This window comes from Protopterus annectens, chromosome 7.part0, assembly GCF_019279795.1.
Source record: "Protopterus annectens isolate FY-2018-M chromosome 7.part0, PAN1.0, whole genome shotgun sequence".
NCBI classification, from domain to species: Eukaryota; Metazoa; Chordata; order Ceratodontiformes; family Protopteridae; genus Protopterus; species Protopterus annectens.
In genome coordinates this window covers 1982654637-1982682376 of record NC_056739.1, presented here as the reverse complement: position 1 = coordinate 1982682376, position 27740 = coordinate 1982654637, and the positions used below count along the sequence as shown (strand labels likewise).

Below are 27740 nucleotides of genomic sequence, written 5' to 3'. Positions count from 1 at the left end.
ACCCTCACAATACGTGTTCAGAATTCTAACTTCTTAAGGTTTGTTATCTCACACATAGTATAATGCAGCCCAAGATAGATCAAGGAAAGTGATGTTACAACCTGTACCCGAACTGTGGTGCTTTTTGCTAACATGGCAACAGGATCTGATGTCTGATGTTTGAACATGTAGTAATTCTGCTTTACTTCCACTCCCATTTAGAAATGAAGTGCAGATATTTGTCAGGAGCAGCAAAGAGAAAGCTACAGCAGCAAGGAAATGAAGATAGAAAGAGAGGAGGTTTCATTAGGAATTTTTTTCTGTGGGTCAGTAGAGAACGCAGATGCAGCAAAAAGTCTATCTGCTGTAGAATACATTGTTCCTGCAGTACAACCTACCCACTCTGATTCCAGCATCCTTGCTATCTAAAAAAATATTTCAATTTCATGGCACCTAATGAGTTTTTTTTCAGGATTTCAAAACATTGTAATGACCATCAGGGTGGCAGAGATGTTTTACTATCTTAAGGAATTACTGCCTCAGATTGTTTTAGAAATAAAGCAGCAGTTCTAAGTTCACACCCATACTTTTGGGGGAAAAATGCCTCCAATGAGTGCAATACATGCTTATGTTATCCAGATTAACTGTCAATCTGCCAACAGTTCTACCTAAAGAAATAACAGGGCTGTAGCCATACTGGAGTTTGTTCAAGGGAAACAGTCGACAGAGGAAGAACAACTGCACAGGACAAACAAGTACAAAAATGTGACAGCTTATGATTGCCACATTAAAATGTATGCCTTATAATATGGATGAAGCTCTGCCTATGACAAAAGTCAGCTGGTGAGGGAAAGGATTAAAGAGTTGATGAGCTTAGTCTCATAAACAGACTGGCTGTTTTAAAATGCAACCAACTTCAGACTGGGACAAAGTAAAGTTACCACATTAATGCTTTCGTTCTGTTGTACAACATAAGCCCCGGCTCCATGGTATAAATGGATGAAGCACCTACTAGGGCCCAGAAGACCAGAGAACAATTAGTACTGATCGAGTACTGAAAGAGCTGGGGTGGGAATAGATGGTTTTGTTGATCTTCCCATTACAAGAGGGAGGGGTTTCTGTTTGTAATAAGAACAAACTACAATGATGGGGATGTGCCATAACTATGGAAAAGATTGCTGGTAAAACCATGGCATCTGGGAGGCGCATGTTGCTGATGCCACATGTGGTGATGCAATGTCATTAGCTATTCTCAGTTAGTAACCAAAATCCTCCTTTTTGATATGTGGGGCCAGCATATGTGATGCCACTAAACCTCCCCTGCTTAACTCACCACTGGTGCAATCCAAGTCAAATGGGATAGTTCGAAGGACACTTAAGGATAAATGCTGTGGCTGGTAGCTGATGATCAGTTGGTGGCATGTAGATGGAAGCAATATTAAAGAGGGCATAAGGGGGGCTGCCACACTAGGAAGAAGGCAAACCGCGGTTTGCATCCTACACACATATCAGAAACTGCTATCTAAACTAAGGCTCTTTCTCCTCCACTCCTTCACCCAGATAAAACTCCAAGCTGAAATTCACCCTAACCCAGGCCCCACACTTACCACATCCCCACCCATCCAAGCCTCCCCCTCTTCCACACCTCACCAGACTAATCTTACCCCCTCCAATTCCTCACTTCACTACCCATCACCAAAAAGATGCCACTCTGATCTACTCATAACCAGTTTCAACCATAGAAGAATAATAAATAAAGTTCATGAATTTCATGCTAACCTTGCCCTGTATTCTCCAGACATAGTCATGATAACTGAAACCTGGCTAAAGCCCCATAAAAAACACGAGGAAATACTTCCCAATGGGTATACCATAATCAGATTAGACAGGTTAGTCAAATGGGGGCAGTGATACTGCCATCATGTTTAAAGACTCACTCAAACTGGTACAACTAAACTCCACCCCTCCAAACCTCCCCAACTCTGAAATATTAACTAAACATCTACAAATCAACTCCTATAAGTCTATAATTCTTATTACTATCTACCTTTTCCCCACTAACAACCTCTCTACCATAGAAAATTTTCACTGCTGGGCTTATACCAATTTTTCTCAAGAAACAATAATTCTAGGAGACTTCAACCTGGACTGACTTACGTGTTCCTCCAAAAATCCCACCAACTTTATAAAGTTATACAACTTCTGTCAAACCATTAATTATCATGCGCACAGATAAACATTCCAACAAGCAATCTAGACTATGCTGGATTTTGATAAATAACCCCAATATAGGTTATAAAGCCAGGTACCTTCCAGATACCCTGGGCGATCACTCCCCAACCTTTCTTTTTAGGAAACGGATAAACACAACTAATAACATCTCATACAAACACATCCACAACAAGAAAACTTCTCCCCCCTCTATTTTCAGTACACTACTACAGCACTATGACTGGTCTCCATTAAAATTCCTTCAGTTAGACCTCACTGTACAGTATTTCAATAAGGCATTCCTTGAAATACTTAATAGCTTAGCTCCCATTAGAGAAATAGGCACCAAATCCAAACAACTACCATGGTTATCTAAAGAGACTAAACCGCTCCTCAAACAAAGGGATAAAGCCTGGAGTCTTTACCACAACAATAGAAACAAAGACAACCTAACCTCCTACCAATAACTAAGAAATCAAGACAAAAAAACAAATCAAAAAAGACAAAAAAAAAAAAAAAACATATTTCCAAAGATGTCAGCAAAAATACCAAAACAACCCTCAGAAATTTTGGCAAGCCATTAACCACCTCCTAAACCCAGGAAAATCTATTACTCCCGGCACCATCAACCAGCAGCACAACTGAGTGTACAGCTACTCAATTCAATACCCACTTTATTAACAATATAATTTCCTTGCTAAATAACAGTGCAAACTCTCCCTTATCTATACCCAACCCCTCTGAATATAACCCTAACTTTCACTCTTAAGCCAATCCAAAATAGTTACATAAGAAAGCTCCTAAGTAAATTAAAGCCCTGCTCTCTTGCAGTTGACCAACTGCTCAACAAATTTCTGAAAACTGCCATTGCAACCATCTCCTACCCCATATCTATTCTAATCAACAGCTCTATCTTTGAGCAGTATGTACCTCTCCTCTGCAAAATATCCCATATCATATCCATCCACAAAGGTAGCCCTTCCACTAACCTTTCTAATTACAGACCAATCACCATTCTCTTTCCATTATCCAAAATCTTAGAAAAAATGCATTCATTAACAAATTCTTGGCCACTTCCTTAAAAATAACCTTTTTATTTAATACTCAACACGGTTTCCAACCTCAATATAGTACTAACACTGCTCTTATAAGCTTCACAAACACTGTTAATCTCCTCAAAAATAATGGCCAACTCATCTCTACAGCCTTCCTTGATATGGCCAAAGCTTTCGATACTGTGTCACATCAAATACTCCTCAATAAGCATGCCTCTTATAATCTTAGCACACCATCCCTAATCTAGTTTCTTAGCTATTTCTCTAACCGTTAACAAGCCACCAAATGGTAGAACAAACTCACCCCCTTCTACCTGTCACTGTTGGAGTTCCCCAAGACTCCATCCTTGGCACTCCTCTTTTTATCATATTTACCAATAACCTCAGTACCTCTACTAAACTTGCTTCTATCACTCAATACGCTGATGATACCTCTCTCATCTGCTCTGCTCCCGCCATTAAGGAACTACAAGAGAAAATGCAAAATATCCTCCAAGATATAGAAAACTACCTATCTTATCATCAGCTCATATTAAACTTCAACAAAACTAAGTTTATGGTCTTCAGTTGCGCTAGTGCAAAAAACACCCCATCCCCTCTCACCATCTATTCCTCTAATGAAACAAAAATTGAGCCAGTCAAGCAAACTAAACTTCTAGGTGTCACAATAGGCAACTGTCTAAAATTCGATAAACATATAGCACTAGCAATCAAAAAAGTCCGTATAAAACTTGCTGCACTCTACAGGGCAGAACTCTACCTAACTCCAGAATATCAATAGCCATATCCCACCTCCTATCTACCCTACTTTATTGTTCCCCAACCTATGTAAATCAGATATGCACAACCTTGAAACTTGCTATAACAAAATAGCCAAATCTGCCTCAAACTTACCTCATAAATCACATCACTCCTCTGCTCTTCACCATCTTAATTGGATCAAACAACCTAACTTACTGTCTCTCAACCAGCTAATAATCACTCATAGAGTCATCCATAAACCTGGCAATTGCCCCACTCTCTCTGACCTTGTACAACCATACACAAACCTTAGGTCCCTTAGATCATATGACAAATTAATTCTCAATATAACTAAATCTCTCAACTATCACGGAGACTCCTTATATTCCTTTCAAACAACCAAAAACCTGGAACTCTCTTCCACAGCATATTCTAACCAATCCTGATACTAACAATTTTAAACTACTACAAGAATATTTCTCTAAACAATGGTTATGCTCCTGCACATCTCCAGGCTAATCTCACCTTGCATCACTACATCGTTAACATAAACTCTATCCTATGAGATTACTGACCCCTATTCTGCCCATAACTGTTTAAAAACTTTTTTAGAAGTGTTACATCTGAATTTTGATTACTGTATACTGCTTTATCTTCTGCAATGTAAGTATTGCTTAGGGTGTATCTTTACCTATGTAAGTAATGCTTAATTTTTTCATAGGTTCATAGGTTCATACTAGGCTATCTGCCTGAGGGCATTTACAAGCCTAGCCCATCGTTTTGTGGCTTACGCCACCCCTTTAGTATGGGGAACTATACCCATTATTTTGCTGTGCCTCTGTCGAGCAGTGACACTGAGGTAATCCCTGGGGTATATCTGTGATCTCCCATCCATTGGTCAAGATTTCTCTTGAACAAGGCCAGCGAGGTGCTCTGCCTCACATGTACCGGGATTTTGTTCCACAGCATAGGGAGTCTTTGGGTGATGAATCTATCCCTCCAGCACGTCCTATTAATAGCCGTGTCAAGGTTTAAGTCTCCCGCCCTTGTGGCTCTGATGGATCTAGATTTTTTGAGGTGAAGCATATTCATCAAATCTGGGTTTGACATGGCCTTGTATGTTAGGCAAAGGTCACCTCTGAGCAAGTGGTAAGCGACTGAATAGAGCTGGAGTTCTTTCAGTCGGGCAGCATAGGACAGATTTTTGAGACCCTTTATCCTTTTGGTGAGGAACTTTTGTGGCCTCTCCAGCTGCTGCAAGTGTCGGGTCAGATACATTCCGAATGGGGCATTGTACTCAATCATTGGTCTGATGAGTGATGAAAGGGAGACTATGACCTCCCTTGATCTAGATGAGAATCCCTTCATGATAAGGTGGGCAATGTAGAAGGTCTTCCTAACTACTTTAGCTACATGGGTGTCGAATGACAGACTACTATCAACCTGGGTCCCCAGGTCCCTGATAACTTCTTCTATGCTCAGTGGATTGCCACCTATTTGGTAGCTAGGGGTAACCTTGTTTTTCCCGAAGGGTATGACTATGCATTTTTTGGCATTTAACTTTAGGCCGTGGCTCTGGCACCAGTTATCCACTTCTGTGAGACCCTTCTGAAGGATATCTGTGTCAGATGTGTTTTCTACTATGGCCCAGTTTGCAGTCATCTGCAAACTTTGTCAGCCATAACCCTCCTGTGTTTGCTTGTACTTCGGAAAAGTAGATGCCAAACAAGAATGGGCCCAGGACTGAGCCCTGTGGGACACCACTTGTGACAGGCTTTGAGTCTGACATGGCGCCAGCAACTCTGACCCTGTGGGTTCTGTCACTCAGCCAGTTTGCAACCCATCTTGTGATGTATGGGTTGACATTTAAGCTGATGAGTTTTTCAATGATACCCGAGTGGGGTATTGTATCGAAGGCCTTAGCCAGATCGAGGTAGGCTGTATGGACTGCCTTTCCCTCATCAATGGCTTTGGTGACTGTTTCGAAAAAGTCAACCATGTTTAAAAGGCATGATCTGCCTTTGACAAAGCCAAACTGGGTTGGATCCAAAGTCTGCAAATTCCCTATGTCTTTATTTATGAGGTCCATTATGATCCTCTCCATGGCTTTGCAGATAAGGCTTGTCAAGCTAATGGGACGGTAATTTCCAGGGTCGGTGGAGGCACCGCCTTTGTGAAGTGGTACCACAGTTGCAGTGCGCCACTCCTGGGTACGTAACCAGAGGTAAGACTTTGATTAAACAGCTGTCCTAGCTGTGGGTTTAATTCCTCATTGAGTTCATGGAGCACACAGCCGGGGACACCATCAGGTCCCATGGATGCTGTGTTTTTTGCTTTGGAGAGAGCAGTTCTCACTTTGGGGCTGGGGATGTTTGGGGGCTGCAATCGTTTGGTATAGATATCTCTCCTTTTGGGGAGGGGAGAAGTTTGCACTGAACCTGTCAGCCAGTATGTTGGCAATGTCTGTAGGATCAGTAATCTTCACATCATTTTGAACTAGCTCTGAGCATATCTGGGAGTTTCCTCCCAGGTTTCTAACATAGCTAAAGAAGGCCTTATGATTGTCTTTTGAGTCTTTAGCTATTTTTCTCTCGAAATTTGCTTTGGATGATTTTATGAGAGCTCTTAGTTTGTTACTTATAGTGATCAAGGGTGTCTTACCTTTTAAGGGTTTTGCTCTATCTTGTAGTAGCTTCCTCCTTTTGTTGTAGAGTTTGTTTATGGCTGGGGTCCACCAGACTGGACGCTTGCCTTTGGTACAAAGAGTCTTTGTTTTGCTTGGGATTGCCTTATCCATGCAGTCCTGCAGGTGCTGGTAGAAGGCATTTGTAAGTGATTCAGCGGCTTGAGTACTGTTTTCTGCCGGCTCGGGGCCTTAAAGGAGACCACACTAGTCTTTAGAAGTGTGAAGTCGCCTTTTTAGAAGTTCTTTACTGTGGTCTTTTTATTTCAGGTGGGGTGGGATGAGGACCTCCAGCGAGATTAGTTTGTGGTCTGATCTCACCAGTGAGGGGTACACCTCCGGTGTTGAACATTGTGCTCCCATGTTCGTGATGATGAGATCAAGTATGTTATCTCCTCTTGTGGGGATGGTGACTAGTTGTTCCATGGCATTTGAGTTTATGAATTCCAGGAACTTTTGGGCTAGGGTGTTTGGGCTTGAGTAGTGTTCCCAGTCTATATTAGGGTAATTGAAGTCACCTAGTATGATGGTGTTTGGTGATACATTTATCCCCTCTAGTGTTTTCAGGAAGGCCATGTGAGGTTCCTGAGTTTGTGAGGGTGGCCTGTAACATGCTACAATTTGCAGAGCAGTCTTGCCTATGGTTAATTGCACCTGGATGGTCTCCGATGCATCGTGCATTGCCACCAGTCTTGAGGTGTGGGTGTCCTTGATGAATATGGATACACCCCCTCCTTTCTTGGTATTGTCCGGATTTTGGGGCCGGAACTCATGATATGAGGTAAAACCTCATAGCCATCCGGTGCTCTCAGGAGCCTTGAACCAGGTTTCTGTCACAGCACAGACATCGATGTTCTCCATACTGAGAAGGGCCTCGAGTGCGTGCATTTTGAGATTTAGACTTCTGGCATTGAGCAGCATTACCCTTAGTTTTTTCCTTTTTTGTGTTCTAGGGTGGTAGGTTTAGAATTTGAGCCTTGCCTAAGAAAGGCACTATGGGGGTGGCAAGAGCCTTTGCCAATATCCGGAATCCCAGGGTGACAGGTGCAAGCCGTCCCTTGCGAACCAGCGTGGCTTGTCCAGCATGTCATCCCAGGCAGACAGACACTGGATCCCCTTTGAATGACACCAGTGTTTAAGCCAATTGTTAAAGCTGATCATCTTATCTCTGTATTGTGGCATCATTCTTGGTGAAGGTAGGATACTGCTCAAGGTCAGGGTCATACCTGCCTGGGCTACATAATCAGAGAGCTCCTCAATGTCTCTTTTCATGTAGTCCAAGGAGGTACGTCTCAGGTCGTTTACACCAGCGTGGACAATGACTGAGTCATATTTGTACCTGCTGTTGAGAGACCTGAGTGCTTGCGTTATGTGGCGGATTCTAGCGCCCGACAGGCAGCTTACTGTGACCTTCTCCTTACTCAGTCTGGTGAGCGGGACGTCAGTGTGTCTGACTATGGAGTCACCAATGACTAGTGTGTCTGGCATTGTGTTTGGCCTTAAGGCTGTGACTGCTTGACACTCTGACTGTGAGGTCTATGTGTTGCAGGTGTTGTGTTCTGAGGTGGTGGTTGTTTGGGTGTCTGCTTTGGTGGCCTCTGCTGTTTTGGTAGATTTTTGATCAGAGCCTCCGAGTATGTCTTTGTGTGTTTATGTGTATGATTTGAGGTTGTAATGGTACTATGTGAGACTGGGTCTATAGTGTGTGTGGTAACCTTCTCCTCCTGACTGGTCTTGCCAGTCCTATGTTGAGAGAGCTCAGCCTCCAGTTTGGCCGTATAGTTGCATCTCGCATGTATTTGTGTTTTGTGGGAGGAGGAGAGGGTTGTCTGTGTACATGAGGCAATTGTAACATTGCCTCAATATTCCCAGGTTCACCAGCTGAGCAGGAGAGGACACTAGCAACTGATCCCTCGACATGCTAGAAGGAATAGACAAAAAACTTTAAAAAGATTCCGGGGACGTGGGTGACCGAGAAATGGGGGTTGCCTTTTGGGGTACTATCTATGACAAGAGTGCCGTATCAAGGTAATAAGTACTGTAGGAGCAAGTGCTACGTTTAACAGATAGAGAATAGTCTACTTGGAGTCAAGTAGAGATGATCTTTTTAATGATAGGATACGCTGATTAGATCAGTAGTATAGTTCGAGGAAGGTAGTTTTAAGGGAAAATTTGAAGAGTGGACTTTAGGTAGCCCGAATAGTTTAAACCTGCTTAACCGGCGCTGCCCTAATGTGCAACGGTAGCAACTCCGCGCTAAATCGGGCTAAATCGCGCTAATGCGCGCTAAAGCGTGCTTTATAGCAGGGGGTTGGAAAAGACAGGAAATGACCCAAAATGGCCAATAAACTACAAGTTACTGCCTTAAACCACTCCTCTGAGGACAAATGAAGGAGTTATGGAAATGACCCCTAGTGGCCAATAAAACTACAGTTTCAAGTCAGTAACCACCTCTACGGGGGCAGGGAAGCTGCTCAATGTTAGTCACTGCCACTGATGAACACAGAGACCCTCCTTCAGCCCAAGCAAAAATGGCCTCACAGAAACTTTCAAACAGTTCAGGAACAGCAAGCCTGTAACTGAACTTTTTTAACTCTCAGAAAAGTGGGAAAAAAGCAAGATTTTTTTTGTTTTTGTTTTTTACAGAGATAGCAGAGGTTCACAAGTAATATCAAGTTATAACAGTGCAGTAAATGACCCCACACAAGAGTGCTAGGTCAAGGACAGAAAATATGCAAGTTTTAAGAAAAAAACGATTTAAAATTAAGTGCAAACAGGAAATTCAGCAAACAGCTTTTCATCATGCCTTTGTAAATCATTTTGTAACATACTTTATAATGCTTAGTGTGTATCCTTAACTACGAATGTAATGTTTTGTTTTTTCATCTTGTCTCTGTAAATCATTTGTAATTCATTTCTGGAGCTTTTCTCCCAGGTCTCCGCTGAAAATGGTCTCATGGCCCAATTGGACACTACCCGGTAAACAAATATAAAATATAAAATAAATAATAAATAAAAAATAAAAAATTCAGTTACTAGATAGTACTTACACTGCCTGTGTGCCAGCAAACAAGAAATGTGGGGAAAGGAAGATAAATCAACCAGAAAAGAAGAAGAAAGAAATATGTCGGGGAAGAATATTGCAACTGTTCATCAAAAAGCAGTTCAAGTTTCAGCTATGGTACAGGAGATGGCATCCTATTATTTAATTAAATCAAATGCACTCAGAGGTGTTTAAAATATATAAAACATTGAAAGAATGTATAAAATTAAATAACAAAAAGCTGGAAAAGTAGAGGTTTTAAGTAGTTATTCAGAAGAACTGATAAAACTTCAAGAATCAGACACTGAAATTTAGAAATGGTTGGCTGTGCGTGAGGCTTCTCAAGAATAGATGTTTCAAAAAATAATAGACTTAAAAGTCAGACTTCACAGAAAAATTATGAGATTTGCTACTGCACCAGAGTAGCTGGAAGGAACAGAATACATTAATTTTATGAAAGTACAGATAAGCAACCTCACTGGTGTTCCATAGCAGGAGTTGTTAATTGAGAGGTCACTTTTTTGTATGCTCAATAAATCTAGCCTTGAGAAAGAAGCTAAGGCGTACATTAGTAAAGATGCAGTCATATCAACAGAAAGAGCTGTTCCTGAAATAAACTATGGCAGGAAGGAACATGTTACAAATTTGGAACAGCAGAGTGTTTGTGGAAAATGATTATTCACTTGTACACCAGACAGAAGAGAAAGAAGTTTATCCTGGCATACAGGGAATGGTGCGAGGGAGCTGTCAGAGTTAAACTGCTCTATCCAGCTGTCTTCAGAATATCTTCCTGTAGCCACATACATGCACCAAAAATGCATAGGCTATATCATTCCCACATCCCAAACACATACACATACTGTCAAATGAATGGCACAGCCTAGGGCTCTGGCAAACATGCACAACACCCTCTGCATACAATGAAACCTGTGCCAGATGCCATCCAGACCAAAGACACTTTTGGATGCAGAATAAGCTACGGAGGAATAAAAATGTTTTGTCAACAAAGAGTGAGACCGAAAGCAGGAGGGGACTTTGCTTCTTATTCTTTCAACAGTAACAAAGCCCATAAAAAGACTCTGCCAATAAAACAATTTCCATTGCTCCAAAGGTAGATACTTGAGTGACAGATAAAAAGCTCATGAAATGATTGGAAGAATAGGGAGAAAATTGGGCTTGAACCAGAAACTGGTGTTGGGAGATGAACATGATCAGGAAGAAGATCAGCAGCATTGTAAAATTAGTGAATATATGACAGGCTATAAAGCATCAGTCCAAAGAGTTATAGATTAGACATATGAAATGTAGTGTCTGAAAAATAATGGAATTTTGCTGTGTCAGACTGATGCGTAACCTGTAAAGCTTAAAGCCCACTTTATGTCCTTGATGTTTAGATAGACACTGAATGAACTGAGGCAGTAACTGTAAGGAAAACAGTGTTTTGTTCTTACTAATAGCTGTACAAAATTTTCATGATGTATATTGTTATATTATAAAGCAGTTTTGTACAGTGTGCATTCAGGTATATTTTATAAGTGAGGTAATAGTAGTGTCAGTGACTACTGTATATGTTTAAGATATTAAAGGCAGAAAGTACTTCTTATTTGTACTGAGGTCCAAGCTTTAGACTGAAACCAGATAAATGCTGGAATTAAGTTAAATTTAGTGTCTTGAGTTGCTGTAGTGGGGGACGTAAAAGTGTAGAATTAAGATAATTTCTCTGTTTTTATTGTGGTGGATGTCCACATTAATGTCCTTAGTTTAAACTAGAGAGAAGCATTTTTTGTATGGAAACAGGATTGAAAAGCAAGACAAAATGATAACAGACAAGGAAAATAAATCTTCTTTCTTGCACATACAAAATTGTTAGCCATTTTTTCCATTAGCAAATACTTTCAGTGGGAGACAAGAAGTCTACAGGTACAAGCAATTAACCATGTGAGTCTGAAGCGTGTGCTCTGAGTGAAATCCACAAAGGTTCATTCATGCATTCATAAAGTTACTAGCTGTTTTTTTCATTATTGACTGCTTTTACTTGCAGACCAGCATTCCACAGTTACAAGCAATTAATCGTGAGAGGTCTGAATACTGCGTGCTGACTGAAATGTACAAGAAAAAGTGTAATCAACATTTAAAGGAACATTAGCAAGCAGTTCAGTGAAAAATAAATGAAGTTTGTAACTGAAGGAAATGAATAAGTTATACAAGTAGTTGCCTCCCCAGCAACCTTTGTACTTTAATGCACTTAAAATAATAACTTATACTTTAGTTTATTTGTTGAAAGTTAGTGAGTGCACTTTTTCTTAGGGCTAAAAATTCATGTTTATTGAAAGTATGTAAGCTGTTTTTCACATCTGGGAGGGGACAGAGATAAGAAAAGAAGAGACAGCAATCAATGTAATTGGAAACACAGGTTCCAACATATGCTTCGGCATGGGTAACCTTAATTTTAGAAGAGGTAATAATACCTGTGGGTGCAGCTATCAATTTGGTACAACTGTTTCTACCTGCAGGGGTAAAATTTGCTTTTAAAAAATGTATACACCTCTGCATGTTTGTTGTAAGTTAAATTGGGGTGTGGATTCTAAAACTCTATTCAGCTTTTTTTTTTGTTTTGAGTGTTTTCATTGAATCAAAAGTCTTGCAAATGCGACAACATGGAGATAAAAAGAAACAGTTACATAAAAGATCAGCCTGACAAACATCACTATATGCAGGTAACTTAAAAAAGGAATGTAAATGGCCTTACAGTTATAGACAAAAAGCAAAGAGAAAAGTAGGGTGCAAATAGCGATGTTACAGGAGACAACCCTGGATAGAAATGAACACAGGAATTTGCTAATAAAGGATTTCAGAGTGGGACAAAAGAAATGGGAATAAGAATATTGATTGACACAGAGACACCCATACTGACATAAGAAAAAGAAAATGACAACAATGGTAGATTTGTGATAATAAGTGTCAACTGGCAGGGACGGATGATTATGCTAGCATGTATTTATATTCCAGCTAAAACTACTATTATGGAGCTTAAGAGGAATTTGGGAGAAATAATAAGCTTTAAGTGGAGACTATTATTTGTGGATGGAGAATGGAATCTGATTTGCAATACTGAGGATGTATCAGTAGGATCTAGAAGAGAAAAAAATGAAATAGAGTAGATTTTTGAAAACATATATGACAGTATGTGGTATGGACGATATGAATTCAGTTGCAGGGATTCAAAATTTATGCAATCCCCAAGGTACAATACCTAAGCTTGAGTGTGTAGAAATTATACTTTGTTTTTAATTGAAAGCTTTGAAACACACCAGATCACGTGCCAATAAAACTAAGACAGAGATGCAGGGTAATGAAGTCAGAATGAGACAATGATATTCTCCTACTTATTTGTTGAAAAAGAGGATTTTAAGGAATGGGTAGTGAAAATGATTTGTGAGTTATTAGGAAAGACAGCAATTTCTTCATAAGGGACTGATAGCTATTGAACAGGATGAACTGAAAATGGAGTTCGGAACAATGGTAAAAATAAAAGAGAAATATATATTGCAAAGCAGTAATAGGAGCTATTTAGTGAGGGATGAGAAAGATTAAATGTTTCTGTATAAGGGCAATCTCAGAAGAAGAAGAAGAGGAGCAACTGCATGCAGAGTGCTAAATGGAAAATAAGGAAGTAGATAGATAATTTACATGGGCTTAAAAGGTTGCTTTTAAGCAACTCTTTTTGATAGCAACTACAGAGTAAAATAAAAAAAAGAAAGTAAAAAGGGTTGTTCTCAAACATAGAGAGCCTATGACAATTACAATATCAAGTGTTCCTATAGTGGTATTACAGTTTTATGAAATTTTGCATAAAACAGAGGAAGTGGAAACCAAGAAAAGGCACAAATAGAAATATTTATGGAAGACTAAATTATACCAGGGTTGGAGGAAAATGATGCTCAACAATTAATAGCTCGGATAGAAAGAAATGAGACAAAAAGGTAAATACATAATCATCTTTACTCTGATGTCCATATCTTGCAAACCATTACAAAGGTACATGAAAAATTAGGAACTTTATACAAGCACAAACAGTTCCTATCAGACCAAGCATGAATCTCCCTAGCCCAAACCTACCTCTTGTCTACTTTAATGTATGCATCACCAATACTAATTCATATCAGGAAAAGAAACTTAGACAAACTAAAGTCATGTTACAACAAAATTGCGAAATTCGCCAATAACTCCACCTTTAGAAGTCATCACTGTCTTGCCCTAAAGCAATTACAGTGGTTAAAACTCCCTCAGCTAATTAGGTATCACCAACTAGTACTCACCTTCAACATAATAAGGAACCCCCGCAAAACCCCAGTCTTAAACCAACTACTAAACCAATATTCAGCAAATCATCCTCTATGCTTATCCAACAAAACCCTGCTCTGTATATCCAAAGCCAATAACACTGCAAGGAAAGGTCTTTTCTCTCACATCATCACTAGGGAATGGAATAACCTTCCCCAAAATATCTCCTCAGCAACATCCATCTCACTTTTCAAGAAGTCACACCTCTTGCAAACATGGTGCTGTCCTTGCATCACATAAATGCTTTCCTGCTCTCCTCCAAATCTTGCCACCCTCCTCTCTTCACTGCTTACTATAGCTAATATACAGTACTCTAATATTCCCTTTCGGGACCTACTACCTTATAAATTATGTTTATCATCTGAGATGTCTCCTTAATGGCATCAGTTTTTGATTGCATCATTCAATGCATGCTTTGTTCTACCAATACTGTCATCCAGGGTCTACTATGTATAAGCTAAGCCTACTTAGAACAAACTAATGTACAATATATCTCTTTCATTGTATATAAGCCACTGTACAGAGTTGTTTTTTTTTTGTTTGTTTAAACAGTGTTGTTATTGGAGCTTTTCTCCCCAGGCCTCCTCTGTAAATGGACCTTGATCCAGTCGAACTTTCCCGGTAAACAAATGTAAAATAAAATAAATAAAATAAAAATAAATCAGTAGGGAAAGTCTACAAACAGACAAAGCTGTTTGAAAGTTAGTGAAGAAAATAACATTTTAAAGGGAGAGGATGTTATTAGCATCTTGCAACAAAACAGTGGTGGCTGTATACCCAAGGAGGTTAAAGACCTTTCAGACCCAGCTTCATATACACCAGTTACAATTTTAAACCACAATTAAAAAAATGCTCATGCCTGTACTGGCCAGTGGCAGAGATGGTTAAGGCTGTGGGTGCTAGCTCCTGTGGTACAGGGTTTGATTCCGTCACCCCTCATTTGCCTGCTGTGTGACCTAAAGCAATTCATTTAACCAGACATTGCTCCCAAGTCACTCATGAAAGTAGACTATTTAACTACTGGCCCTACCAGGTTAATCAATGTGGATTATACTAGCTAAAAGAATGGCAAAGGCATTGCCAAAATTGATAGATATGGATCAATGTGGTTCTGTGGAGGGGAGGGAAATACTTTACAACATTAATAGAATGTACAGTTGTGTAAGTTAACTTACTATAACAGTAGCATAAAGCCACATAGGATGTGTCCTTCCAAAGATATTGGACATCCAGCCACTATACTAAATTTTTGGATATCTTCTTTTTAAACTGTATGCCTGCTCAAACAGTCAAGTATGCTGGTATTAAAAGGGCAAACAGGCATTTAGAGCTTTCTTGCCCTTAGGAGGGATGATGAAGCTTAATGCTCCACAAAAAGTACATCAAGTAATTAAATGTCATGTCTGAAAAAAAGATACTAAGTGAAAGGGAATCTACTCCAGCCAGGAGAAGACATAAAAATAAAGGGGAGAAGACGGAGAGTGTTACTACTACAATAGTGATCTTTTTGAACATATACTGTTATAGTAAGTTTGCTTAAACAACAATACTATGTTATCATTAGATCACTGTTGCTGATGCATATAGCTATATAGGATGAGTGCCAAATTTTTAGAAGTAAGAGTGGATGAAACAGGGCCTGAGTCTAGCAAGTTCTGCACTGGTTCTGGAAAAAGTCACTTTTATATTGCTTAGTGAAAGTGTATAATGATGACCAAGACCAAGTTGCTGCCTTTAGAAGAGTTCACCCCTTTTCAAAAGACCTTAGAAGCTGTCAAAGCTCTAGTCGAGAAAGGTCTGGCATTCTGTGGGAGGTTTTCCCCACAATGAAAATAAAAGAACTGAACAGTCTGAGACAACCACCTTGAAATGTTTTTTTTGGAATCTAGCTGCCATTTTTTTTTTTTGCTTCAAAGAAAATAAAGGGCTGGTCCAACATTCTGAAATCTTTTGCTTTGTCTTAGAGGTACCAGAGCTGCTTGTGAACAAAGTATTTATAATTCTCTCTTCTCTGTTTTTAGGTTCAGGGAAGAACATTAAGACGTATAGACTGATTTCAAATGAACTCAGAAACAAATTTAGTCACAAAAGGAGATTGGTGCTAACACTCCCCGTTGTCCTTATGGAACATCAAAATTATTCTTTCACTGGTGCTGAAAGGTTTCTTATTTACTGTGGGCATTGAATCCTTACTACTTCCACACCTCAAGATATAGGTGTTAAATTTCTTAGTATTTAGCTAAATATACTATTCTCTGCAGTAAACTTTAAAACCAGGAGTCTTTTGGTAGAATTACTTTTAAACTATTTTTTATATATTTAATGATGTTTTTACCACCAAACTGAAGGCATGGCTAACAGGGAATCCATGGCCCCCGTTTTTGACAATCTTAGGATATTTTGTTTAATCATCTATTATTTAGCCAGCATTGTGGTGTACAGGCAAAAAGCCCTAACTATAGCCCAGTCAACCCAGGTTCGATTACAGTCTCTGATATCTGAAGTGTTGGCAGGGAGGGATGGACATGCCCACTCAAGGGGGAGGCTGTTTGTCAAAGATGGTACCTGAGGTGAGTAGCTAAAGGATTCTGTCAGTGAATGCAGGGCTGGGGGTGGAGGGCAAGAAAATAAGGGCATGTCATAATAATAATACCCCCCCTTCAACAGCAATAGCAGTTGCTGGCATAGCCCCCCAGGATACCCTTAAGATTCATGCCAGCCCCATTTCACTTGGAGAGTTATGAGGGAGGAAGAAGGAGCAGGCAGACCCGCTGATGGACAGGGGCACTAGGGCAACCAACATGAGTGAAGCAATGAGGTGGGGAGAAAATCATCCATTATTTAAATTGGTTACCTTTTACAAAAGACACATTGCGGAACATTTTTTTATTTGGACAGGTGAAATTAATGTTTTTATTAATTTTTACAGTATCTAAATAATAGTCCTGATTTTCTTTTTTAATTTGTCATTAGTGACTCTGTATTGTGCGTTCACTTTTTGGATATTTCTCTTAAGGTGGACATTACCAACAGTGTCTTTCACAGTAAACTACCTCATAAAATTAACTTTGTCAATAATTACATTTTAAGCATCAACATCCTGTGAGCATCAAATTGAATACTGTTTATTTTTCTTATTTTCATGTTTACTGTTTTTGTACTGACATTAGAACTTCTAGGATTATAAATAGTAATGACAAATTTGAAAAGGAAATAGATGTGCTAATTAACTTATTCACTGACAGAAAGCATTCCACAAAGCAATTGACAGATATTGCTGAATAAGTTAAAAGTAAAAGAAACACTAACATTCTCTTACTTTAAAACAGTGGGTTGCCTGTCAAAGTTATTAACAATTATTCTGTTGTAAGCAAAGACTTAAACAGAGCATTTCCATTTCTATTTTCTATTAATAATTTTGGTATTAGAGAAATTATAAGGGACGACTGGAAGGTTATTAAAGGCAACACTAATCTCTGAAAAGTTGTGGGGCAGAAACCTTTGTTTGTTTTTAAGAACAGTTTTAATTTTAGATCCATGTTATAGAAACCAATTAATTAACCTAGTACTGTGACATCATTTAAACAAGGAACTTTTCCTTCTAATTTGTATTAACAATGTACATTTACTGATAACGATTAAGCTTTGATTTTTTTTTTATTTACAGAAATTTTAGGAAGGTTTATATTCTAATATGTTGTAGATGGAGAGCTCTTATGTGGATATAATGACACAGGGGTTAACATCTGTTAGCCATAAAAAATAAGGACATAACCAGTGCCTTGTTCAAACACAGTCTGAATCAGTAGCACAGAAAGGGTAGGGTGAAGGGGCAAGTGCCCTGGGCACTACTTTAGAGAGGGTATACATATCATAAAATAAACCCTAATAAATATATTTTACTATTTATTTTTCTTATTTTCATGTTTACTGTTTTTGTAATGGCAATGACACACTTCCTGTCTGCTCCATGCTCTCTTTAAACATCCTTTACATGGGCATCTGTTCATCCCTACATTTTGCCAAATGAGGGTCTCACTCTGGGTTCCAAATGGCCTATCTACTACACTGGTCTGAATTGTGCAGATTTTAAGAAGTTTGTATTTAAGGCTATCAGGGTAGGTTAGCCCTGATAATGGGGTGGATATACTGACAATATTTTAGAAATTAAAGAGGTTCATTGGCAGATTTTCTTGGCTGCTGATAAAGGTCCAGGTTTAAATTAACACACTAATATTAAATGTATTTTGAACGGGAAACCTCTGCATTAAATGACTGAATTTTGTAGTTTATTTTGTATTTTCTATACTTATTGTGTTTTCAGTTATTTGATCAGTAGTTTTAGTCATATGATTTTTGATTAGTTAAATGATTGTGTTTATCTTCACTGTTTAGTTCTGATGAAGTCCTCTACACTGCAGGAACATAAGTACTTACTATATTAAATTCTCCAGTCTCTGTTTAGTTTGTGTTTTTTTTTTTTTTTTTTTTTTGGGTGGGGGTGTTAATTTACACTAACTGCTAGTATAATTTTCAATTTTGTTCTTGAACATCAACAATGGGATGAGATAGCATGAGTGCTTGCAACTCAAATACTCATCTAGCCAAAGTCACAGCAGTAAGAAAAAATGTCTTCCAATTAAGAAATGACAGGAAAGAACTGTCAACAGGTTCAAATGTTAGCTTCTCTAATACAAAATTAAGATACCAAGATGGAGCCACCTGTTTCTTAGGTAAACCGCTTTCAAGAAGTGTTTGATTTGGAACAAGGAAGAAACGGGGATCTAATGACAGATAAGCAGAAATGGCCAAAATATGGACTTTGATATAAGTGTAAGACAGGCCTGCTTAGAGCAATTTGCACAGGTACTGGAGAACCACTGAAACCTCCAATTGGTTTGGATCACGGTCTCTATTATGACATTGACTAGAAAATCTCTTACATATGACTAAATATGATTTTCCAGTAGCAGGATTTCTAACCTCCTTTAATACCTGTTGCACAAATCTGGAGGTGCCTAAATGGGATTAAAACATATTATCCTTACAGTCAGATGTAGGACAAGAGTGTTGAGGTGGATGACAGATCCCTTGTCCTGTGTGAGAAGGTCCACTGCGTGAGGAAGTTCTTGGAAACTACTCTTGGCCACCTGCATGAGAAAAGTGAACCAATGTTGTCGGGGCCAAAAGGAGGTTGCCAGAAGTATCGCTAGAAAGTGTTTCATTATCTTTAGTAAGACTCTGGTTATCAGAGGAAAGGAAGGAAAGGCATACAGGACATTCCTATCCATAGGAAAGAAAAGGCATCTATTTTCCAGGCCTGTTTGTGAGGAATCCTGACACAGAACTGATGTAACAGTCTATTGTGAATGGAGGCAAACAGGTTTACTTGGGGAGTTCCCCACAAGTGGACAATAGTCTGGAAGACTGCTTGGTGTAACATCCAATTATGATGATCTGTCTTGGATCTGCTTAGTGAGACTGCTATTATATTCTACTCTGATAAAAGGTAGGTTGTCTGTAGGGAGATCTTAAGCTTTGTTGCTCCCAGGCAACCATGTATAGTCTGCACAGGGGAAAGGATGGAGTTCTCCCCTCTTTGTTTATGTACCACATAACTGTAGAGTTGTCTATTATGACTAACAGTTTTCCCAGTGTCTACAGCTGACTCAGTGCTTTGATTGCCTTTATCAGAGCCATCATTTTATGAGGTTTATGTGTTTGTGCCTGAAATGAGGCAACAACATGCCCTGAACTTTGATACATTGAGAAACTGCTCCCCCAAGGCAAAATCTGAGGCATGTGGTGTGACTGGCTAAGTAGGAAGGGGGGAGAAAGAAGGAGTCCTGGGTTCTATTTGACTTGACTGCAAATGAGTTCCATTTTGATGAATTCTAGGACTGGAATATGGAAATATAGGGAATGTCAATGTTAAGCCCAGACAGATTTGAGAAAGTGTTGAGTTCTTCTCATAGCCTAGAACTCTGAGGAAATCTAAAAGCCATGGAACTGGGCTGATAAGCAAGATTCAGGAATTGCTGAGAGTACTTTCTCTGAAGGAATGTAGGTTATAATTAGGGAAATGTCAAGAAGAAATCCTAGAAAGATGAGTCTGCAAGATAGAACATGAGAACCCTCCTGCAGATTTAACCTGAAACCTAGACTGTGGAATAGATTCATAGAGAAGTGAAGGGATATGAGAGTGTCTTGACTGGAGGCAGCAAGAATGAGACAATCAACCAGGTAGGCTGAAATGCAAATTCCTTGAAGTATGTGGAAAGCAATGACTGGAGCCAGACATTTTGTGAAAAACCTTGGAATGGTAAAGAGACCAAATGGCAAGGATGTAAATTGAAAGTGCAATCCCGAAATGAAGCACTTTAAATAAGATCTGTGGTCTTTGTGAATAGGGATGCAAAGGTATGCATCCGTGTAGTCTACAGTGACCAAATAAGCTTTGTGTTGGAAAGATGGAAAAGGGACTGGAAGGTTAACATCTTGAAATTTGGAACCGTGTGAAAGTTATTTAAAACTGATAGATGGCACCTTCCTTCATGGGTATTAGAAGAATCCTTAAATAGAAACGTTTTTCTCTGTTGTGAATGGGGAGCAGGTTTAATTTCACCTTGTGGCAACATCTATGTTAGTATTTGAAGAAACAAGTGAGCCTGGTTCTTTAAGGAAGAAGGATCCCTAATTGTAGAGGAAGAGAGTCCAATGACAATTTGCAACCACCATGAATTATTTTCATTGCCCATGAATCTGATATTATCTGTCTCCAGAGATTTAAAGCAGTGAGGCAGACAACCTGCAAGCTTGGGAGGATGGCTGGGGTGAGGAGGGGAAAGAGCTCCAAAGGTAGTCATGTATGTTTCTCATGAAGAGAAGATCCATGGGATCCAGTCTCTTACTTTTTCAAGTCTCCTTTCTACTTTTTCTAGTATTGTTGTTTTGTGGACTTTTGTTGAGCAGGTTTGAAGGGCTTCTAAAAGAAATGCCCAGGGCTAGAAGGATAATTCCTCTGAACTAAAAATGATGCTTGTCTCCCTACTTTAATTTTATTCTTTCTTTTATTTTTTTATAAGAATCTCAGCTGAGGAGTTCCCAAAAAGTAAATCTTTCTTCGGGGAGGCATTTAAAATCTGAGCCTTAACATTTTCAGGAAAATTCTGGAATATGACCCAGGCATTCTTGTGCATCACTATCCCTCCAGATGCAGCTCGTGGCACAGTATCCACTGCATTATATGCATATTTTATTGAGTGTCTGGTCACTTGGGAGACAGAACTGACCATATTTGAGAGACTGTTTTTAATGCCAGAAAGAGGAAGGTTTGCAGGGGATCGCAGCATATCAGAAAACATGGAAAGTAAGTAGTTTGCTATATGCACCTGGCAGTTGATAGCTACGAAAGCCAATAAGGAAGAGGCATACACCTTCTATACTTGTAAAATGTCCTGATGTCCTTTTCACTGGAAACGGGTTGGAGGAAGTAAAGGGGACTGAACTAGTTTTTAGTTTTGTTTTTATTGTTGTTATTGTCATTACTATTGTGTACCTGTCCAAAGATATTACAGTTGGTATAGCAATGGGGTTTCTGAGAAGAAAGTTATGAGTGTGGCACCTTATAAAATCTATCTGGTTTACTAGGTGAAAGGAGGCTGAGAATCAGGAGAAGGAGCAGCACTAAAGGTGTCCTCCAAAGCCCCCTAAATTGGAGGGATAGCTACAGGCTTTGGGGGCTCCATGTTCAGCAAGTGATCTACTGTGCACCTCAAAAGCTTCTCTTCCCCTCCCACTTAAAGGTCTTTCATCTTAGATATGGAATCAGAGAAAAATATTGATTCATTAGGAAAATTTGAGGACAAGGTCCCCAGTTTAAGATTCACAAAGAATGTGAAAAGAGAGCTGCGAAGCACAGCTAAGGCCTTAATTTTCAGAATCTGTGACTACTTTTTCCTCAGAGGAAGAAAATCTCTTCCTTTTTGCCTAGGTAGATTCTGGACTGGAAGACTAAAAGGATTGCATTGCCTCAAAAAGACCCTCTGCAAAGGAGTACCAGTCTTCCTGTGACTAGAAGTATTGAAGTGTGTGTGTGTGTGTGTGTGTGTGTGTGTGTGTGTGTGTGTGTGTGTGTGTGTGTGTGTGTGTGTGTGTGTGTGTGTGTAGGCAAGAGTTTTATCTTTTGGGACTTTTTCTTTGGGCTCTCTAATCTAACAGTCATAGAGGAAGAATCAGATGTCCAAGCATTCATTAATAACCCAGCTGTTTCCTCCCTTACCAGGGCGTAATGAACCTATTTTTACCTTCAGTAATAATAAAGTGAGGTTTTCTCTTCATGGCTAAGGATGCCATGCAATGTTTCTGGTTCTTAGCAGCTTCCCATGGAGTCTCACCAGAGGAACCAGGAAACTCAGACTGATGGTCCAGGGGCTCCAAACTGCTTCTGTGAAATCTATCCAACCCAGTCTGTTGTAAAGAGGCGGACAAATTAATTTCTTCAGAATGCTCTTTTGAAAGTTTTCTTTTTTCTGCAAATGTAACCATTTTTATTTATTTGAGGACAGATCCATGGAAGAAGAGTCAGTAGCTATGGTTGAACACACCATATCTTCAGACATCAGTTTTCTAGAAAAGTCTCAAGGAAGTGAATCTAATTCTAATGGATTTAGGTGTAAAGGATAAGCAGCTCTGACAAGATTTGATGTTATGTCTCTTCTAAACAGGAAACACAGGTCATGTGGGGTCTTGTAAGGTACTGTCCACAAACATGCCTCCTTTTCCTGACAGATATATATTATAATTTAATATAACTTTTTAGAGAAAAAAGTAAGGAAAGACCCCAACAGGGTACTTATCTGCCCAAAATCTTTAGTCACAAGCCAACAACCAATACTGAAACTGCTAGGAAGACAAGATGCCTGATTATGCGTACTAATGGCAAAAAAGTTCTGAATTTTAGTGTCTGTACATTCTTTTCATTCCAGCATGCTTGTGTGCTTGTGCAGATGTAAAGTGCATGAAGGTAATAAAAGATCTGAGTCCTTTCCCAGACAACTTCCTTACTCAAACAGCTGCTAAATTCAATACATACTTTATAGAATATATATTTAAATATACCCCCACACTAGCTGTCACTACCCCCTCCTCTTCTAACCTCCCAACAATACCTACAACCTTTCACCTTCTCATCCTTCTTCTGACTTACCTCACATTGCTTCACTTACATGTGACTTGGCCCATCACAACTCCAATAACTCCCCAGTCCTCCTCTCCTTTTAATCTGTACCTACAAGCCTCATAGAAAACTGTAACTTAAACACAAACCCTGCTCTTTATCCACAGATAACCTCCCACCAGAATACCTAAAACTAGCAGCAGAAGCTTTTGCTTACCCTATTAGTATCCTCATTAATATCTCTATCACTAAGCCCTACATCCCTAACTTACAGAAGTCCCACATCATCCCACTGCATAAAGGGGGCAACTCCACTAACATCTCTAACTTTCGTCCAATAGCCATCTTGTCTCCCATCTCAAAAATCCCAGAAAAAAAATGAATAAACAAACAGCTTCTAAACTATCTCTTATAAAACAAACAACTTAATGGTACCCAACATGGTTTCTGACCAGCCTGTACAACAACTACTGCCTTATTATCCTTTTTGGACACTAACAACAACGCTACTGATTTTGGCAATTCTGTCTCTTCAGTATTCCTAAATCCTGCCTAAAGCTTTTGACATGGTCTCTCATTCAAAATTGCTTAACTAACTTTCCAACCTTAGTCTATCATGCTCTTCAATTAAATGGTTCTCCAGCTTCCTAACAAATAGGCAACAATCAGTAAAATAGCAAGATTCCATCTCTTCCTACTTCCTAACTACTGCAGTTGTACCTCAGGGATCCATCCTTGGACCTATAATCTTTAACATTTTTATTAATAACTTGTATGTATACTTCCTCATGTCCCTAATACAGTATGCAGTTGACTCCAGTATCATCTGTTCTTCTACCTCCTTAACATATTTACAGCAGCTAAGCCAACAAATCATTTACTTCAATCGAGACCTGGCTTAATAAGGCAGAGATCCTACTCAACCCCCCCCCCCCACCAAAAAAAAAAAAAAACTAAGTTTATCCTCTTTACTCCTAAATCACATTTCCCTGACGAAGCATTGAAAGTATATTCCAGAGACAATGCAAACATAGAAGTTGCTCCACATGCTAAACCATAAGGAGTTACAACAGATGATAACCTTAAGTTTGACTTACATATCCAAAGTAACAAAAAAAAAACTTCACCAGAAATTTGGAATGCTTTATAGAAATAAAAATGTTCTCAACATCCCCACAAAAACTACACTAGCCAAAACGTGTTTCCTTCCTGTACTCATTTAAGGGGCTCCAATCCTAACCAATATAAAGTTGCTCCTAAAAACAAAACTTGAAAGTTTCTACAATAAAGTAGCCACATTTGCCACCAGCGCATCCTACTCCACCCATCACTATAAAGCGCTCCAATCACTTAACTGGCTTGAATTTCCAAATCAATTCTCCTACCTCCGACTAACTATGGTGCATAACATCATAAACAAACTGCATGTCTGCCCAGCCCTTAGCTCCTTACTTAATATATACTGCCCAAAAAGATCAATTAGATCCAAAGATAAACAACTCATAGTATGCAAACCAAACAAATCCTCTAGTCAAAGCCTCTAGTCTTACTGAATAGCAAAATGCTGGAACTCTATTCCTGTTGCACTCCCCATTGGAAACATTTGTTATATTGTTAATTTTATTTATACTTCTCATTTTATAACTCATTGTATAACACAGTACTCTAAAGATGTCATTTTTGCTGTTGCATTGTTATGAAAATGTGCAAATTATAACCAGTTGGACTTTCCAAGTAAACAAATGTCAATCAATAAATAAATAATACATACGTACATACATACAGTGGATATAAAAAGTTTACACACCCGTTTTTTATTTTTTGTATTTTTTCCCTAAGAGATTTGTTTGTTTTTCAATTGAATTGTACAGGTTATAGGTCGCATTAAAGGTGAGAAAAGTTTTGAAATGATTTATTGTGGTTTCATTTTTTTATATCACAAATGGCATTTTAACAGGGGTGTGTAAACTTTTTATATGCACTGTACATACCACTTTCTAATCTAAACTTAGAGGCTCATGCTTGTGATAAAAACGTAAGCCATGTTTTTGTTAAATAGACATGGTTAGATTAGAATGACCACACAGATAAATCCAGGATGCATTCTTTCTCTTCTATACAATGAGGGTCTTATCTGAATGCAAATTATCCCTCTCTTTTCCCACAACTGTACTTTACCTGCTCCAGGTAAAATGTTGACTACTCCTTTTGGAAATCCAGCCTTAACTGTAAGCTCAGCAAACTTAAGTGCTGTTAGAGGAGTAACCTGTAAGGGGAAGGCATCAAAGAAAAATAATTAGATATTTTGAAAAAAAAAAGCTGTTGAGATGTTTGCAACATAAGCTTCAAGCACTATGTATGAAGAAGTTACAGAAATAAATCTTAGGAAGTTCAAGACTGGCAAAATTCAAAGTAAGTTTGAAAGCACTAGATTGTACTTTCCTAGTGAAGAGACCCTTGAGCAGCAATTTCTGCTTGGGGAGAAGTACTTATTTATTTATTTATTGCATTTGATTACCAGGGTAGTCCACTAGGCCAGAAGAACCCATTTTCAGTGGAGGCCCCGGGAGAAAAGCTCTACATTTAACACAAACAGACAAGAAATATGTTACAATGATACAGGATATATAATACAACAGTAGCAAATAAAACATCATTATGATTGCATACACTAAATTATTGACAGCGAAATTGGAGACGAGCATTATGATTACATACAACAGATTATTAACAGAGGGTAAATTGGAGACAAACAGTGAGGGAATAGCATACAATCATGGACTGAAACTACAAAATAAAGGTAAATTAAATATTGAGTATGATAAATAGCAGAGAAGAAGGAAAAACAGTATGGTAATGTAGGTGTACTGCAGGCTCAAAGTGAGTGGAAAAATGAGTTGTGTGGTTGAGAGAAATGGAGATTAAAGTGGTTATAGAGATAGGAGGAGAAAGACAGAGAGAGGGTCAAGTTATGTGGTTCTTAGCAGATGTGCAAGTGCATAACCACTGTGAGGAGAGATGAAGTTTAATGGATTTTTTAAAGGTAGAGGCATTAGGCATGGCTTTGAGTGGAGGGGGGTGGTCATTCCATAGTTTAGAAACAGTAACAGAGTAAAGCATTTGGCTGGCAGAGAGCTTAGGTTTGTCGATATTTTATAGCATTTTGTTCTCTGACCTGAGGTGACGATTAGAATGGTAGATGGTCAGTATACCAGTGAGAGATGGGCAAGCTGCTGGGAGGTAAATAAGTTTATGGGCAATAGTAAGTTGTAGGTATATTAGGTGATGAGGGAGATCAAGCCAGTCTAATTGCTGCAGTGTGGTGCAGTGGTGGGTGGAGAATTTCGCATTTATAGCAAATTTGGCAATTTTATTGTAACATGAGTTGAGTTTAGTTTTTAGAGAGGACTGGATGTTGGTGAGGATGGGGGCGTCATATAAGAGAGTTGGAAGTAGAAATGATGAGGTAAGAGCATTTTTTCAGGGGAATTAAGAAAGAAGTTGTGCCTATAAAGGGCTCCTAGTTGTTGATGGAGTTTTCCTGATGTTATTGTGCATATGAAGGTCAAAGTTAAGGTTGTCGTCAATAATGACACTTAGCAGTTTTGTATTGGGAAGGCTTTGATGATAGTGTTATTTTGGGAATGGACAGAGAGTTCAGATCTATTGACTGGGCTACATTTACTTGGGGTAAATATTAAGAGTTTGGTTTTATTAGGGTTAAGAGCAAGATGGCTCTGTGACATCCAGGATTCGATAGAGGTGGAAAGCTTCTTGGGTACGTTGTTGCAGAACAGCTGCAGATTTAGAAGCGCAGATAATAGTAGAATCATCTGCATATTGAATTACAGAGCAGTGGGAGAGAGAGGTGTGGAAGTCATTGATGAATATACTGAAAAGAAGGGGACCCAGTATAGACCCCTGGGGTACCCCAGTACTGGTGTTGATGAAAGGGGAGAAGCATTGCAGCCAAATAGTACACTGTTTCCTATTGGTGAGATAGTCAGTAAACCACTGAAGTGTGGGGGAGAGATGCTCAGTTTGGATAGTTTGGTAAGAAGAAGGGGGTGAGTGGGAGACTGTGTCAAATGCTTTTGACAGATCAAGAAAGAGTGTAGAGATGAAGGATCCAGAATCTCGAGGCTCTGTTAACTGTAACTGTCTATTAACTTCAAGTTACAGGCTTGCATTCAGTATGTTGATTCAGATGTTACATACCGCATTTTAGATGTGAACAGAATAAAATGACAAATATGTACTTTACAGTTTCAAACAGATCTTACAATACCTTTTACTTATATATGAGCATCAAACACAGAATGATGACATTATTTTCTGCCAGATCCTTACTAGCATGGTCATTTACAACATTCACTTAAAAGAAGATATGCAAAGTAGTAGCAATGATTTAATGAGGCTTAGAAGGAATCATTACAAATAATTCACATTACATCCTGAGTGTTTACATCTACATACTGCACCACTGCTGGAACCTTAGTTCACAAT

At 39.0% G+C, this 27740-nt stretch overlaps 1 protein-coding gene across 1 annotated transcript in view; it reads right to left on the bottom strand.

Moving 5' to 3' along the window:
• The window catches only part of LOC122807285 (cytosolic 10-formyltetrahydrofolate dehydrogenase), a 586928-nt gene that overhangs the window by 204823 nt on the left and 354365 nt on the right, over positions 1 to 27740 (bottom strand). Inside the window, exon 16 of the mRNA XM_044078406.1 lies at positions 25413 to 25500. Coding sequence (XP_043934341.1) covers positions 25413 to 25500 — 88 coding nt within the window. The remainder of the gene's footprint in view (positions 1 to 25412; positions 25501 to 27740) is intronic.